At 41.7% G+C, this 14712-nt stretch overlaps 1 protein-coding gene across 5 annotated transcripts in view; it reads right to left on the bottom strand.

The window, feature by feature from the left end:
- The window catches only part of DPP10 (dipeptidyl peptidase like 10), a 665816-nt gene that overhangs the window by 34050 nt on the left and 617054 nt on the right, over window positions 1–14712 (bottom strand). For all 5 annotated transcript variants that reach the window (XM_064156282.1, XM_064156301.1, XM_064156292.1 and 2 more), the window contains 4 exons: window positions 11626–11749; window positions 8185–8223; window positions 5964–6071; window positions 476–567 (listed from right to left, as the gene is read on the bottom strand). In XM_064156282.1, the coding sequence (XP_064012352.1) occupies window positions 476–567; window positions 5964–6071; window positions 8185–8223; window positions 11626–11749 (363 nt within the window). The remainder of the gene's footprint in view (window positions 1–475; window positions 568–5963; window positions 6072–8184; window positions 8224–11625; window positions 11750–14712) is intronic.

The following is a 14712-nucleotide window of genomic DNA, read 5'->3' as shown; positions in this document are numbered from 1 at the left end:
GCAAGCTGGGTGAGAATCAGGGGTTTGCATAATCTTTCTATATAATTTGAATTTATGAGGCTGAACCAGGTCCCCAAAGTGCAGAGACCTCATTTGAGAAACAAACAAGCATGAAAACTGCAGATTTTAGCATTTCTCACATACTAAAAACTGGAATTCAAGAAAGAAGTCACCAAAATGCTATTACTGCTGCATGGTGTGTTGTTTTCTTTTATTTAAAAACATACAATGAGTCAGCTGATGTCACGGATTTGTTTTTTGCCTTTGCATTTAAAACACACAGAGGAACACACCGGCAGATAAATTATCTTGCATCTGCACTTTGTGTGCTGAGGAATGTGAAATTTATGGTAATGCTCCAAAATGAAAGAAATACTGTTACTTAATTTTAGATATGCCATTTCCAGTTAAATGGATTCCACTTTAACAGCCCAATATTTTTCATAAACAGACAAAAAAAAACCCCAGTGCTTACATCTTCTCAGTATTTTCATCATATGCCAGGATTTTGATAACTTCCCAGTTTCCTGACGTCAAGTGTCTCACGCTGATTTGTTCATTTTTAGTCTACAGAGAGAGAGATGGAAAATATTAAAACTTTACTGCTACTTATTACATTTTTCCTCACCTAGCAGGATTGTCTGTATGTGTCTTTACTCTTTAGAATGTAACATAACATCTTTAAATCTCACATTCTGACAGGCCTGAACTTCAAGTATCCTTTCCCTCCCATATACTAACATCTCAAAGTCATAGAATCATATCACAGAATCAGCCAGCTTGGAAGAGACCTCTAAGATCATCCAGTACAACTTATCACTAAGTCATTAAAATCATCTCAGTTGCCATCATAATTTTTCTTTCAGTTGCCCAGATACCAACAAACAGTTGAAGTCCTATACTTCAGGATAACAATTACGTCACTACACATATTTTATCACACAGTATCACAGTTATCATCAGGGTTGGAAGAGACCTCACAGATCATCAAGTCCAACCCTTTACCACAGAGCTCAAGGCTAGACCATGGCACCAAGTGCCACGTCCAATCTTGCCTTGAACAGCCCCAGGGACGGCGACTCCACCACCTCCCCGGGCAGCCCATTCCAGTGTCCAATGACTCTCTCAGTGAAGAACTTTCTCCTCACCTCCAGCCTAAATTTCCCCTGGCACAGCCTGAGGCTGTGTCCTCTCGTTCTGGCGCTGGCCACCTGAGAGAAGAGAGCAACCTCCCCCTGGCCACAACCACCCCTCAGGTAGTTGTAGACAGCAATAAGGTCACCCCTGAGCCTCCTCTTCTCCAGGCTAAACAATCCCAGCTCCCTCAGCCTCTCCTCGTAGGGCTGTGCTCAAGGACTCTCACCAGCCTTGTCGCCCTTCTCTAGACACGCTCAAGCATCTCAATGTCCCTTCTAAACTGGGGGGCCCAGAACTGAACATTTCTTTTTCTTCATGGTTGCATAGCAGTGGAATCTGAACAGACCCCTGTGCTGGGGGTCTGAACAGGGCTGAGGTACTGAACAGTCTGAGAACTGATAAGAGGTGCAGCTGCAGGGAAGCGGCCTTGGGTAGAAGCTGGGAAAGTCTAGCTGCTGTCTGTAAACTGAGCTGGGCAAGGGGGCCTTGAAGGGAGGCAGGCTGGTCAGCCCTGGGAACAAGCAAATGTTTTGGCCAATGAAACTTATCAGAAGTACGTATGCATGCATCCAATCTACTATATAAGCATCACTCTTAGCTTCAATAAACGGACTGACGTTCTATGTATCATACTGGTATAAGCTCGTGTTTTTCCTGCTCCTGCATGGCCTACTGAGGCTGCTCAGCACCCCTGGAACCTAATATCTGCATCAGTGTACTCACCAAGCTTTGATGTTTACTGTATGCTTGTACTGAGCCAAAATTACTGCAAAGATTCTGTGCCAGGACAGGACATCAATACCACTTTCATCCAAAGAGACAGGCAAACATTATGAGAAATCCACTGCATAAACACTGACACAGAAACTCACATGATCTAAAACTAGTTAAAGTGCCTGCTCCACCATGCATTCTGGAGAAGCCTTTCTTTATCCAGGCTCTAAGAGTAGCTCCAAATTTTGGCAACTGAAGCAACAGCTTACAAGTTGAGGAGTGCTCCCATTGTTTCTATCCCAGCACAAGTCTAGAAGAGCAGCTGCTACAAGGGGAAATTAAAAGCCTGTTTCAGAGAAAGTGATGGCAGTTTTCTCAGCCACTGCATCCCAGTGATGAACCAAACCCTTTGGCTGGAAGCTGCAGCAGACTCCTGATCAGACATAGGTTAAAAAACTGCTATCTGAAGAGCAAGCAGCTCACTTGAGAGTGCTTCCTAATGCAAAAGGTAACATTTTTGCTTTAGGCGTCACACCATGTGAATCTTGAGCGCCAGTAAACGCAGTGGCTTCAGCAGTTTCATGGCCTACAAAAAGTCATAAAGTTTAAAAGGGTTTTTGAAACCCTCTATTTCTGAACTGTATCTTGTAAACTCCGCATTTGACATCAACAGTAGCAGTAACTACAAAGCAGAAAATGCTCAAGGACACCTCTGAGACATGTCTGGAACTGGCAATGCAGAAACAAGTCCCTCAAAGAGGACCTGCTTCCTAACAGATCCACAAGGAAGGAATGATGTAGCAACTCTAAGACAAGTCTTGCAGGCACCAACTGCAACCAGAACACGGTGCTAGGTGCTGCACATATGTTCATGATCAGGATTCCCTCGTTTAGGAATGTTCTGATATTCAGTGTTGTCTCTAGGAATGGTTAAAATGTAAGTTAGTGATTTATTCTAAGTGACTATTTCATCAAGAGTGAGAGAGGGAAGCTGAAACTACTGAAAGAGATATTTAAACATTGAGATCACAGAATCTAACAAGAAGCAACAATAAAAAGCCCAGCCAAGCATTAATAAACATGGTTATTTTTCAAGGTTGCAGCCATAATACATAATTTATGAAGCTTGCAGAAAGTTCTTGCCTTGATCCATTAAAGTTACTTTATAATTCTTATTTTGCGTTTGGAGAAAAGACTTTCAAGAACTGCAAAACCCCACATAAGACATGACAAGATACATACCACATGGTTCAATCCCATTCTGAGATTAGTTCCTTTTTTCAGTATTTTGTAAGTTACCAAAAGCATTTGGCACCAACAAAGCACACATCTAGTCCAGGCAGTTCTACAGTCAGAGTAAATAACGTATGACAGACAGTAACGTTTTAAACAGCCACTTCCCCTTGCAAGATGCAATTAGATGCCTTTGATGACCTGCTCTGATTATCTAATTGACACATGCTTTTCTAAACTACAGTTCAAAGACATGCAGCCCAAGAAAAATGATGATCATTTGTCAACACTTTTTGTAAGATTGACAAATCTGACTGACAGTGATTAAATTAACCTAAGGCAAGTCACAAAACTATACCTCTTTGTCACTGTCTGACATTTGTTCTGTGTTTTAACTTTCCCACACTTGGAGGCTGATTTCTATACACGAGCTGATGTCTGTACTGATTAGTACAGAGCATTAATGAGAATCTGAATGGAAATTTCTAGTGTTACCCAGGTGCCCCCATGAAAAAAACCTGGGATGATCCAGGCACTGGTGATCTGCCGACTGCTTTCAATCCTGCAGCGCACCCGTTAGCTGCTGTGGCCCTCACAGGGTGTGACAAACATTTGATATGACAACAGACTTTATGTGCAATGGTGAATATCATTTTTATGCCTCCATGTTTGCTTGAGAAATAATGGACAATCAGGTTAATGCAGTGTGTAAAACACATCATATAAACACATTCCCTGTCTTTTACTGCTCTGTATCAGGCCCATTACCACGCAGAATGTTGCCTATTGATGAATAACGGTTGATACACAGGGTATTACAGCTGCTCTTCTTCTCAGGTAGATATATACTAACAGCCAAATCTTTCATTCTTGACACCATTCAGACTTGTGTATTCATGCTGATGGTGATCTAAATAGAAGTACTTTTTGATTTTCAGAGCTGTGCAGTACCCTAAGCTCTACTTTGGTCTGAAAAAAGATAGAATGCTAAACACTTAATCGTAAACCTGATTTTAAATCTTATTCTGGTGGGACTAAACATGCATGGACAAGTAGGTATATATTTCATATTTTATTAAATAGGAGTGGACTTTGCTGAAATATTTTCCATAATTACGATCAAATTTGCTGGGCTCCTTAACAGTGAAGTGTCAGAGCCTACAGGTTTAAGGCAAATCTGATTGTACCTAACATCCAAGGGAAGCTTACAAGTTAATTTTCACATCTACATTATTACTATTTCCTGCATTTTAAAGGCAATTGTGTATAATGGGAAAGAAACAAAAATAAATCTTGATTGAATAAATAAGCTTTGCTTCAGTGTGATTTTTTTTGTGTGGTTCCTATACTAATACATCTTTACCAGACTATTTTCTTTATAAGATAGAATTTGATATCTTTTTGTTCCTATCTTACTCTTTCTTGATATATTTACTCTGAGTGTCTTGTTCTTGCTTCTTCAGGTTAAATTTTCATTACACTTCTTTTGCTCTTCTATTGTCTGCAGTATATAGTGAATACATTTCAGATTTAGCAATGTTCATACCAGAACACTGTCATAAAGGGAGACAGCAGAGTTGCCTGGTGCTATTTTGATGTTTTGGGTACCCTGATACTCCCTTCTATGTTATATGGCTCTGTTAAAGTGCCTGGATTAATGTTCTGCTGATTTAAAAGGATGCCTTGGAGTATTCTGTTCCAGGGCATAATTTCCTTTATTAGTTCATCACAACTTCATACTGGTGACCTTCAAAGTCACAGCACAAATTAATCTTCTTTCAAGATTCCTCTTTGGCAAAAGAAATGACTCTGGTAAATGGAAGCCACTGGAAAATGTTGTAAAGGGTAATATAAGAGTCCTAATTTTCACAACATTTGAAGTTTTGGATATTGCCTCCCTTCACTCTTATGTGTAAGACCAGATTCTGAATATTCTGAATTGACATTTAAAACATTACTTCTGCATATATAGTGTATATAAAGAGGGTAAAATGAGCATTTCTGCAAGTGTCATGAATTTCTGTGGCTATAAAACATTATTATTGACAGCAGGGTTTAAAAAGCAAGTGTCTCTGCTTGTCTATAGAACTACAAAATACAGAAGAAATCTTCTAGAAAGAGTATTGTACAGTTCTGGAGCCCCCAACACAAGAGGGACTTCAAACTGTTGGAGCAAGTCCAGAGGTGGGCCACAAAGAGGATCAGAGGGCTGAAGCACCTTTCCTGTGAAGACAGGCTGCGAGAGTTGGGGCTCTTCAGCCTAGAGAGGAGAGGTCTTTAAGATTACCTTACAGTAGCATTCCAGTATCTGAAGGAGGCCTACAGGAAGGCTAGGGAGGGACTATTTACAAGGTCTTGTAATGACAGGACATGGAGTAATGGGTTCAAACTGGAAGAGGGGAGATTTAAACTAGAAGTTAGGAAGAAGTTCTTTGCAATGAGGGTGGTGAGACACTGGAACAGGTTGCCCAGGGAGGTTGTGGATGCTCCCTCCCTGGAGATGTTCAAGGCCAGGCTGGATGAGTCCTTGAGCAACCTGTTCTAGTGGGAGGTGTCCCTGCCTATGGTGGGGGGGTTGAAACTAGATGATCTTTGAGGTCCCCTCCAACCTAAGCCACTCTGTGATTCTATATATTGGAAGCATTTTTCATTTACAGACCTTATGTGCCACTACATCAGAGGTCTATGAAAGCAGAAAGAACTCCAGTAATTCTGGAAGAAGTTACAAATACATCACTCTGCACCAAACAACCTGGACAGGACAAATGAGCACAACACATGTTCAGATAATGACTTCCACTCCTATTGAAATGGAAGCCTTTGCTTGGGTCAGTAAAAGTCCACTAGGATATGAAAGATATTCTGAATTGAAATCTTACCTGAACAATAAACATAGCTATGTGGTGAAATTCTCCCCGGCCTCCCTGCTTCACTGGGACAGTCATGAAGAACTTACTGCCATCCTTGGAGAACACTGGCTCTTCATTCTATAAACATAAGATTGTAGTACTTTGTCACACTTCACATTATGCTACCAAACAAAAGATCAGCTTAGGTTTTTTGTCTCCTTAGTTTTGCTGGTTGCTGTGCTCCTAAGACAGCTGAAGAAAAATCCTTAAGATTTTAAATGTATTCTGCTAAGATTAACAAAAAGTTAATCTGGAGGAGGGCCATGAAGATGATCAGAGGGCTGAGGCATCTCTCCTGTGAGGACAGGCTACGTGAGTTGGGGATGGGGCTCTTTAGCTTGGAGAAGAGGAGGCGAGAGGTGACCTCATCGATGTTTATAAATACGTAAAGCGTGGCTGCCAGGAGGATGGAGCCAGGCTCTGCTCAGTGATGCCCAATGACAGGACAACGGGCAATGGGTGGAAGCTAAGGCACAGGAAGTTTCATTTAAACACAAGGAGGAATTTCTTCATTGTGAGGGTGACAGAATATTGGAACAGGCTGCCCAGGGAGATATTCAAAACCTGCCAGGATGTGTTCCTGTGCGATCTGCTATAGGTGATCCTGCTCTGGCAGGGATGTTGGACTGGATGATCTTTAGAGGTCTTTTCCAGCCCCTGACATTCTGTGATTCTCTTCAGCCTGAAGAAGAGAAGGCTTCAAGGAGACCTTGTAGTGGCCTTCCAGTATCTAAAGGGGGCCTACAGGAGGGCTGGGGAGGGACTATTTACAAGGTCTTGTAAAGACAGGATGAGGAGGAATGGGTTTAAACTGGAAGAGGGGAGATTCAAACTAGATGTTAGGAAGTTCTTTCCAGTGAGGGTGGTGAGACACTGGCAAGGGTTGCCCAGAGAGGCTGTGGATGCTCCCTCCCTAGAGGTGTTCAGAGCTAAGCTGGATGAGGCCTAGAGTGACCTGTTCTAGAGGGAGGTGTCCCTGACTATGGTGGGGGGTTGGAATTAGATGATCTTTGAGGTCCCTTCTGACCTAAACCATTCTATGAAAAATGTGGTGGCTAAAGCCAAATGCAGTTCATGCCAGCAGTTACCATTGTGCAGTTTTGTGCTAAATCATGGCTCACAGCCCTTGCAAAGCTCGTTCTCACAACAAAAAGTCCACTAGCCTCATCTCTAATGCAGAGGAACTTTCCAGGATACATTTCCTTACAGACACACAATTAATGACAGAGATAAGTCCTACTAGCAATGAGGAGAGCAAATGTTTCCATGGTCTGGACTCAGCAAAATATTTCTAATTACATGCTTAACACTCACTGGTTTTGATAGAGTTGTATGGAAAAAAAATAAGTACATTAAAGAGATATTCTGAAACCATGCTCTTACCATAAATTGTAGCCTGATGTGACATCACCTCCCCATGCCTAACTTTGCACAGAAATATCACAGGAAAACATCCTGCTATAAAACTTGCTTTTAAAAATGATTTCTCATTTGCAAATTGCAAAATGAAGCCTGAAATGTGCTTTAAATAGAATGCATTTCAGTCATTTATTTGGTTGAAGAACTCTTCTAAAGCTGTGAAAATGGAATCAATTGCTGACATATTAGTTCAACGTATTGTTCTGGGTATGAATTTAGAAACATTGTTCTTATGCATTCAAATTTTAGCCCCTATGACCTCCAATCTTTTGGGTTTAATTGGGTCAGGATATTTTAAAAAGAAAAATAAATCAGCAGAGGACATAGGACATGCTTGGAATGGTATTTCTCTGATCTGTGTTTAACCATCCAAGAGTTAGGTAATCAGCTGGTCATGAAAGTACTTACTTAAATGAATGCAGAGAGACCAGACACTGAAGGGAATATTGCTCCTGAAACTCAGCAGGTGTCTCAGTTTGAAGGACAGAATTGCTCTCTGGAAATCCCTGTCCCTTTCTGCCACTGACACGGTCAGCTAGGTAGCAAAATGTCCTCTGTGTGATGCAAAGTGACAAGATTCCCCCTACCAGATAAACAATCTGCCATTTGCATGCTTAACACAGCTACTGCTATAATCTTCAGCTGTTCAACTAATTTAGGCTCTTAAAAAGTATTCAATTTTATATGAGTTTTAAGAGCTCATAAAATAACATATAATTAAATAAGAATGACATTGAAGTAGTTAGACCCAGAAACAGCATTGATACTATACCTGTTTAGGGAGCCAGAGGTCTGACTGCATTTCATATTTCTAAAAGAAATAAACAAAGAAAAACTTGCTTGTATGGAATAGCTATAGAACAGACATATTGCCCACATCAGCAAAGGTCTCCAGCTATTTCATGCTTCTCTTCTGTTGTGTTACAATCTTCACATCTTTTCACTGATGCTTACACTGAAACAAATGCTAATTTCATTACAAAGCTGCTTTATTTAGAGTTCTTTTTGGTAGAGCACCACAGGGGATCTAAGACTGCCTTTTCCAGTCCTTTCTGATTAGTTATCAAGAAGCTTTACATAACAGTTCTATTTGTTTTTTTACCTCTAGGCATCATCTGACAAGGGAGTATTTTAAGTCATTCATCAGCAGTAGGCAAACAGCCGTTATCAAACTCAAATGGTGAGACCTTCTCAAATCGCAGGCCCCTTGCTTTAATGAGTTGTGGAGTGACATTAGTGGAAAGAAAAGAAACAAAGAAAAAATAACCCCCAAAAAATGCATATGATTGTTTGTTTTCTGGCCACACTCATATTTCACATCATACCATCTGAAAAAAAAAAAAGTAAATTAAAACATAACGAACCCAAACCAAACAACCAAACAACATGCACATTTTGTTGAAAAAAATACATGTGCTACTTTGAGCCTAGCTGGGATATTTTGGTGAGAAGAATTAGATTATAGGCTGTGAAAAGGGAACAATGGTGATGTCTGCTTCAAGCTTGTTGAGATGTATAAAAACAAGAACACAGGCACAGATAAAGGATTTGCTCTTGGGCTTTGGGCTGCACACACTTCTCTAACTTGCTGCCTAACTAATCCATCTGCTTCCTAAGCCCCCTGGTCGACCCTCCAAACTCACCTTGAATGTAAGGCAAAGTCTAGGGTAAGGTAGAGGGGTGGGAAGAAGGTGGAAGGGTGGTTGAGAGCCCCTCCTGGGGACTCTGGTTTCTGGGAGGGCTGTTGTGTTTCTGTATAACTTTTTAACTTGCTTATTTCTGTCTATAGCTGTATATGTTGTAAATACCTGCTTGTATATTGTGCTAAGCTGTAAATATAAAGCTTCATTCTTCAATTTCCGGATCGGCTGAGTCTAGTCTGAGTGATTTTCTTAAGTGTGGGGGGGCAGGTAACACCCAAACCATCACAATATAGAATATATAGCAACTGTTATAAAATGCCACAGTCACATGCAGTCATGAAAATTTATTAGCTACAGAAGCATCTGTATATACACAGCCTGGAATGTAGCCATTATAGCAGCTGGTTTTAGGCAGTACTTTTTGGGATCGATAGCATGTGCAAAATGCTGAAAAAAACAGTTAACAGTTGAAATCAAGTGCTGTGATACAATGTTAAATTCTCACAATAAGACCTTTCTTCACCCATTACTTCGATGAATAGCATCACCTTATCCCAGTGGATGCAGTGCTGGAACTACACAGGGATACAAGCGTGAACATGGTCTGAGCTGTATCCACTGCAGTGAGAGTACATCACTATCCTTTCTCATCAACCTAAAAAGGTCCTTCACTGCACTTTATCTCTTCTGGAGTGGGACTTCTCAGTCTGTCTCATATTATGTCCTGGATTACAGGTCCCTGGATACCTACTTCAGACAAGTCCAATTGACCTTGGAGCATATAAGGGTTCCTTTTAGAAGAGACTGCTCACAAAGGTTCATGACCGACTTCCGAAACAAAATCACACAAGGCTTGCAGGAACAAGGTAAAAAACCAATTCCATCAACAAATGTTGATATTCCCAGTCTTAACACATATTTTGGAGACATATTCACAGTTTCTGAGTCAGGAAAAGCAAGCCAGACTATGTAGCAAAAGCAGGCAAGGTCAAATATAATCCCTTAACACTTTTACATGACTGACCGGTATAGCATGCACTGACTCGGAGACCCGACTTAAACATATATTAATCACTCATACTCACACTGCCAAATTGTACCCTCTGCTTTGGAGCATCTGTTGGTACTGATATTAGTGTGTATGGAAATTATTCTTTTAATTGGTTCTGGGAAGAGATTATGACTCAGAACGGGAAAGTGGCCAGCTGCATCCCAGATAAGAGACTGAGTGTGAAAATGGAGAGATGTAATGCAGGGCTGTCAGAAGTCAAAGTCTGGGTCAAGGGATGGGATGTGGCTGGATTCATATAGAAAGCTGCAATTTCAGCTTGCTTGCATTCAAAATTAAACATCCTTGTTGACTTTCAATCTGTTTTTTCTAAAGTTATTGAATTCTGCTGTTGAATTTGCAAGAATTATCAGAAATGTACACCTTTTCCTTAAATACAAGTAAGCTGTGAGAAGCAGAAAGGCTTGAATCGAGATTCTGTAGGGGCAGGGGAAGAGATACCAGGCACCTGGATACATCTGCTGGAAAGGCAAGCTTGTCACTGCACTAGCTATAGTCACGTTCAGCAAAGGCAAGCTTGCCACTGCACTAGCTATAGTCACATTCAGCAAAGGCAAGCTTGCCACTGCACTAGCTATAGTCACGTTCAGCAAAGGCAAGCTTGCCACTGCACTAGCTATAGTCACATTCAGCAAAGGCAAGCTTGCCACTGCACTAGCTATAGTCACGTTCAGCAAAGGCAAGCTTGCCACTGCACTAGCTATAGTCACGTTTAGCAAAGGCAAGCTTGTCACTGCACTAGCTATAGACACGTTTAGCAAAGGCAAGCTTGCCACTGCACTAGCTATAGTCACGTTTAGCAAAGGCAAGCTTGTCACTGCACTAGCTATAGTCACGTTCAGCAAAGGCAAGCTTGCCACTGCACTAGCTATAGACACGTTTAGCAAAGGCAAGCTTGTCACTGCACTAGCTATAGTCACGTTCAGCAAAGGCAAGCTTGCCACTGCACTAGCTATAGTCATGTTCAGCAAAGGCAAGCTTGCCACTGCACTAGCTATAGTCACATTCAGCAAAGGCAAGCTTGCCACTGCACTAGCTATAGTCACGTTCAGCAAAGGCAAGCTTGCCACTGCACTAGCTATAGTCATGTTCAGCAAAGGCAAGCTTGCCACTGCACTAGCTATAGTCATGTTCAGCAAAGGCAAGCTTGCCACTGCACTAGCTATAGTCATGTTCAGCAAAGGCAAGCTTGCCACTGCACTAGCTATAGTCATGTTCAGCAAAGGCAAGCTTGCCACTGCACTAGCTATAGTCATGTTCAGCAACTGCAGTTTTCACTGAAGTTAATGAATGAACAAAGCTTAGTAATCGTGAAAACGTCGCTCAGAGTTGCTAATGGCATGCAATCGTTTCACCAGGTTTGGAATTTTCTCACATCTCTTTCCTCCCTGTTGACTAATTACACTCAGCTTGCAATGACTACAACTGCAAAGTGACTTCTGAAAATCTTTCTTCTGACTATGAAAAGCAAAATACGGCTTAGGAAAAATATCCAACTTACCCTGGCACAAGCTCCAGTTGTGGTTTCACAAACTGTAAGGATGGAGATACTCTGAGGTCTGTTTAACCACCTCACTACAGCCTTGGTGTTGCTTATCCATTTCACCATGGTGATGTAATACTCCCTAAATAAACATTTGAAAACACAATGTTCAGGTCACTATTTCAGAGCAGACTTTTAAAGAAACAAACAACAACATACAGGGTTCATCAAATGTAGGATCTGTACTCCCTATCAGTCTTGGCACTGAGGGATGGAGAAAACAATGCCAAATCACAGAATGACAGGAGTTGTAAGAGATCATCTAGTCTATTTCCCCTGTTAGAGCAGGATCACTTACCCAGGAACATGCCCAGGTGGGTTCTGAATGCCTCCAGAAGAGGAGAGTCTGCAGCCTCTCTGGGCTCTGCCACTCTCAAAGCGTTCCTGGAATCTGTGTTCCTATGAGTAGGAAGATTTGCTCCTAGTGTTCTGCTCCCCTGAGAATTTGCAGTTTGATGGCACCTCTATCTCAGCCTTCACCAGTTTAAATGCATATGCTTGTGAAAGATACCTTTACAAATACACAGGAACCAGTACTTGTTGGCCAGACTAGAAACAAACACTAAAAGCTAAACCAGTAGCCAGTATTTCCCTATAGCAAACACCTTCAGAAGATACACACTTTTGAAAAGAACTCAGTTTAGAGGCACGACCACTTTAGAATGTCACTTGTTACAAAAATAAGCATTTTATAATGAGAATTCTGCATAAAAGGAAGTCACACTCAGTATGAGTGTGAGTCAACTTCTGTTTAAATCAGTAGTTCACAACAGTGGTAAAATTGTTTGTCCCTGAATGACCCTGGCTGAGCAAGGGAGGCTTCTCAGGCACAAACTCATGGTATGGAGTATTTGTTGTCCTCCTCCCTGAAGGAGGAGGCTAGCAGACTTCAGATGTTACAGAAGAAGACCCAGCTTGTCATCCCAGCCAGGCTCTTTGCTTCACCCTTCTACTCATGGCAGCTTTCACAGTCAGGCTGAGTTGTGTGCAACAGTGGGGCAAAATCAGAAACTCAGCTCCCCCTTTAAATGAAGGGTCTTAGCTTGCATATAATCAGGCTTTTAATGTAATGCTGATGGAGTTCTCATTACTATTTGACAACACATTAAATTACACATCCAAAGGACTTCTTACTAAATCAAAGATCCTAAGCAGAGCCAACACCAAATTGCGTACAAGCCTAGTGCTGCATACAGGTGATTCAGGAGACACCAATTCACTGCAACTTGATTCAGCCTCAGGCTACTGCTATGTTTGAAGAACATCACTGAACACCCAGTATGCAAAACTTTCTTTCATTATATGTTTGACTTTTAATAAGTCAGATATTTTCACATGTTAGTACCAGAATGGTGACCAGAAACAGTGACTTCAGGCATATTCACAGTCTAATACTTATGAAGTTCAGTTTAAAAAGCTTTTCAACTTACTGAGGAGCAAAAATGTATTCTAGAGGTAATACAAGATCAATGTGAGACCAGGTGACACAGCCAACAAAGCAACTATCCCAAAACCAAACCAATGAATGCAACAGCAAAACTCAAGTAATTGGTTCCTCATAAAAGAACTCAAGAAACAAGAGTTGAAAACTTCACCTTCTGCAGTTGTGCTTCCCTAAGGCCATCCAAAAATCACTGTAATTGTGCACACAGAAACATGAAGATAGTAAAAATATATCTAAAGCCAGATTATCCCAGAGCCCAATTCTGAGCTGTCGTATTTTAAAAACTCTTCAGTGAGGGCCAGAAATAGAAGATGTAATCATTCAGAATCTAGTTGATATAGTAACTAATAGTCAAAATCAAATCATAACATCATCTTCCACCACTGAAAAACTCCTTGATCACTGAAGTGAAAGGAAAAGCTAATTTTAAAATGCCCTTTGCTGGAGAGTAGGAGAGCCCTGCATAGGGACCTGGACAGGCTGGATGGGTGGGCAGAGGCCAATGGGATAAGATTTAACAAGGCCAAGTGCAGGGTTCTACACTTCGGCCACAACAAACCCAAGCAGCACTACAGGCTGAGGACAGAGTGGCTGGAGAGCAGCCAGGAAGAAAGGGACCTAGGGGTACTGGTAGGTAGTAGCTGAACATGAGTCCAGAGTGTGCCCAGGTGGCCAGGAGAGCCAATGGCATCCTGGCCTGGATCAGGATTAGTGTGGCCAGTAGGACAAGGGAGGTTATTCTTCCTCTGTATTCAGCACTGGTCAGGCCACACCTTGAGTACTGCATCCAGTTCAGAGCTACTCAATTCAACAGAGATGTTGAGGTGCTGGAATGTGTCCAGAGAAGGGCAACAAAGCTGAGGGGCCTGCATCACAGACCTGTGAGGAGCAGCTGAGGGAGCTGGGGACGTGCAGCCTGCAGAAGAGGAGGCTCAGGGTGACCTCATTGCTGTTTAGAACTACCTGAAGTGAGGCTGCAGCCAGGTGTGGGTTGGTCTCTTCTCCCAGGCAACCAGCCTCAAGTTGCATAGGTACAGGTTGGTATATACCAGGGGATGTATAGGTTGGATGTTAGGAAGAAGTTCTTACCAGAGAGAGTGATTGGCATTGGAATGGGCTGCCCAGGGAGGTGGTGGAGTCACTGTCCCTGGAAACGTTCAAAAAAAGACTGGATGAGGCACTTAGTGCCATGGTCTAGTTTATTGGATAGGGCTGGGTGCTAGGTTGGACTGGATGAGCTTGGAGGTCTCTTCCAACCTGGTTGATTCTATGATTCTATTTTTTTATATATATATATGTGTGTGTGTGTGTGTAGACACATACCCTTCTGAATCACAGCCAAGTCAAAGTTTATAGAAGAAAATCATGTTTTATTAGATTGGCTGATACTGATGAATAGAAATAAAGAAGTCTGCAGGGCAAAAACTGATTTAGTTCTGAGGAAGCTGCTTTTAGTTTACGTATCCAAACTTCTCAGGCTTTTTTTCCCAACTAATCTATTGTTCTAGTAATGAAACAAGCACTCTCTTTTTCTCCAGACCAAAACCACAGATGTAATGGGATTATTAGAACCTTTGCATCAGCACAGGCAGTAAGTTTCC

Source organism: Pogoniulus pusillus, chromosome 2, assembly GCF_015220805.1.
Source record: "Pogoniulus pusillus isolate bPogPus1 chromosome 2, bPogPus1.pri, whole genome shotgun sequence".
NCBI lineage: Eukaryota > Metazoa > Chordata > Aves > Piciformes > Lybiidae > Pogoniulus > Pogoniulus pusillus.
Note: the sequence above shows the minus strand (reverse complement) of the source record. Positions and strands in the feature narration are given on the sequence as shown.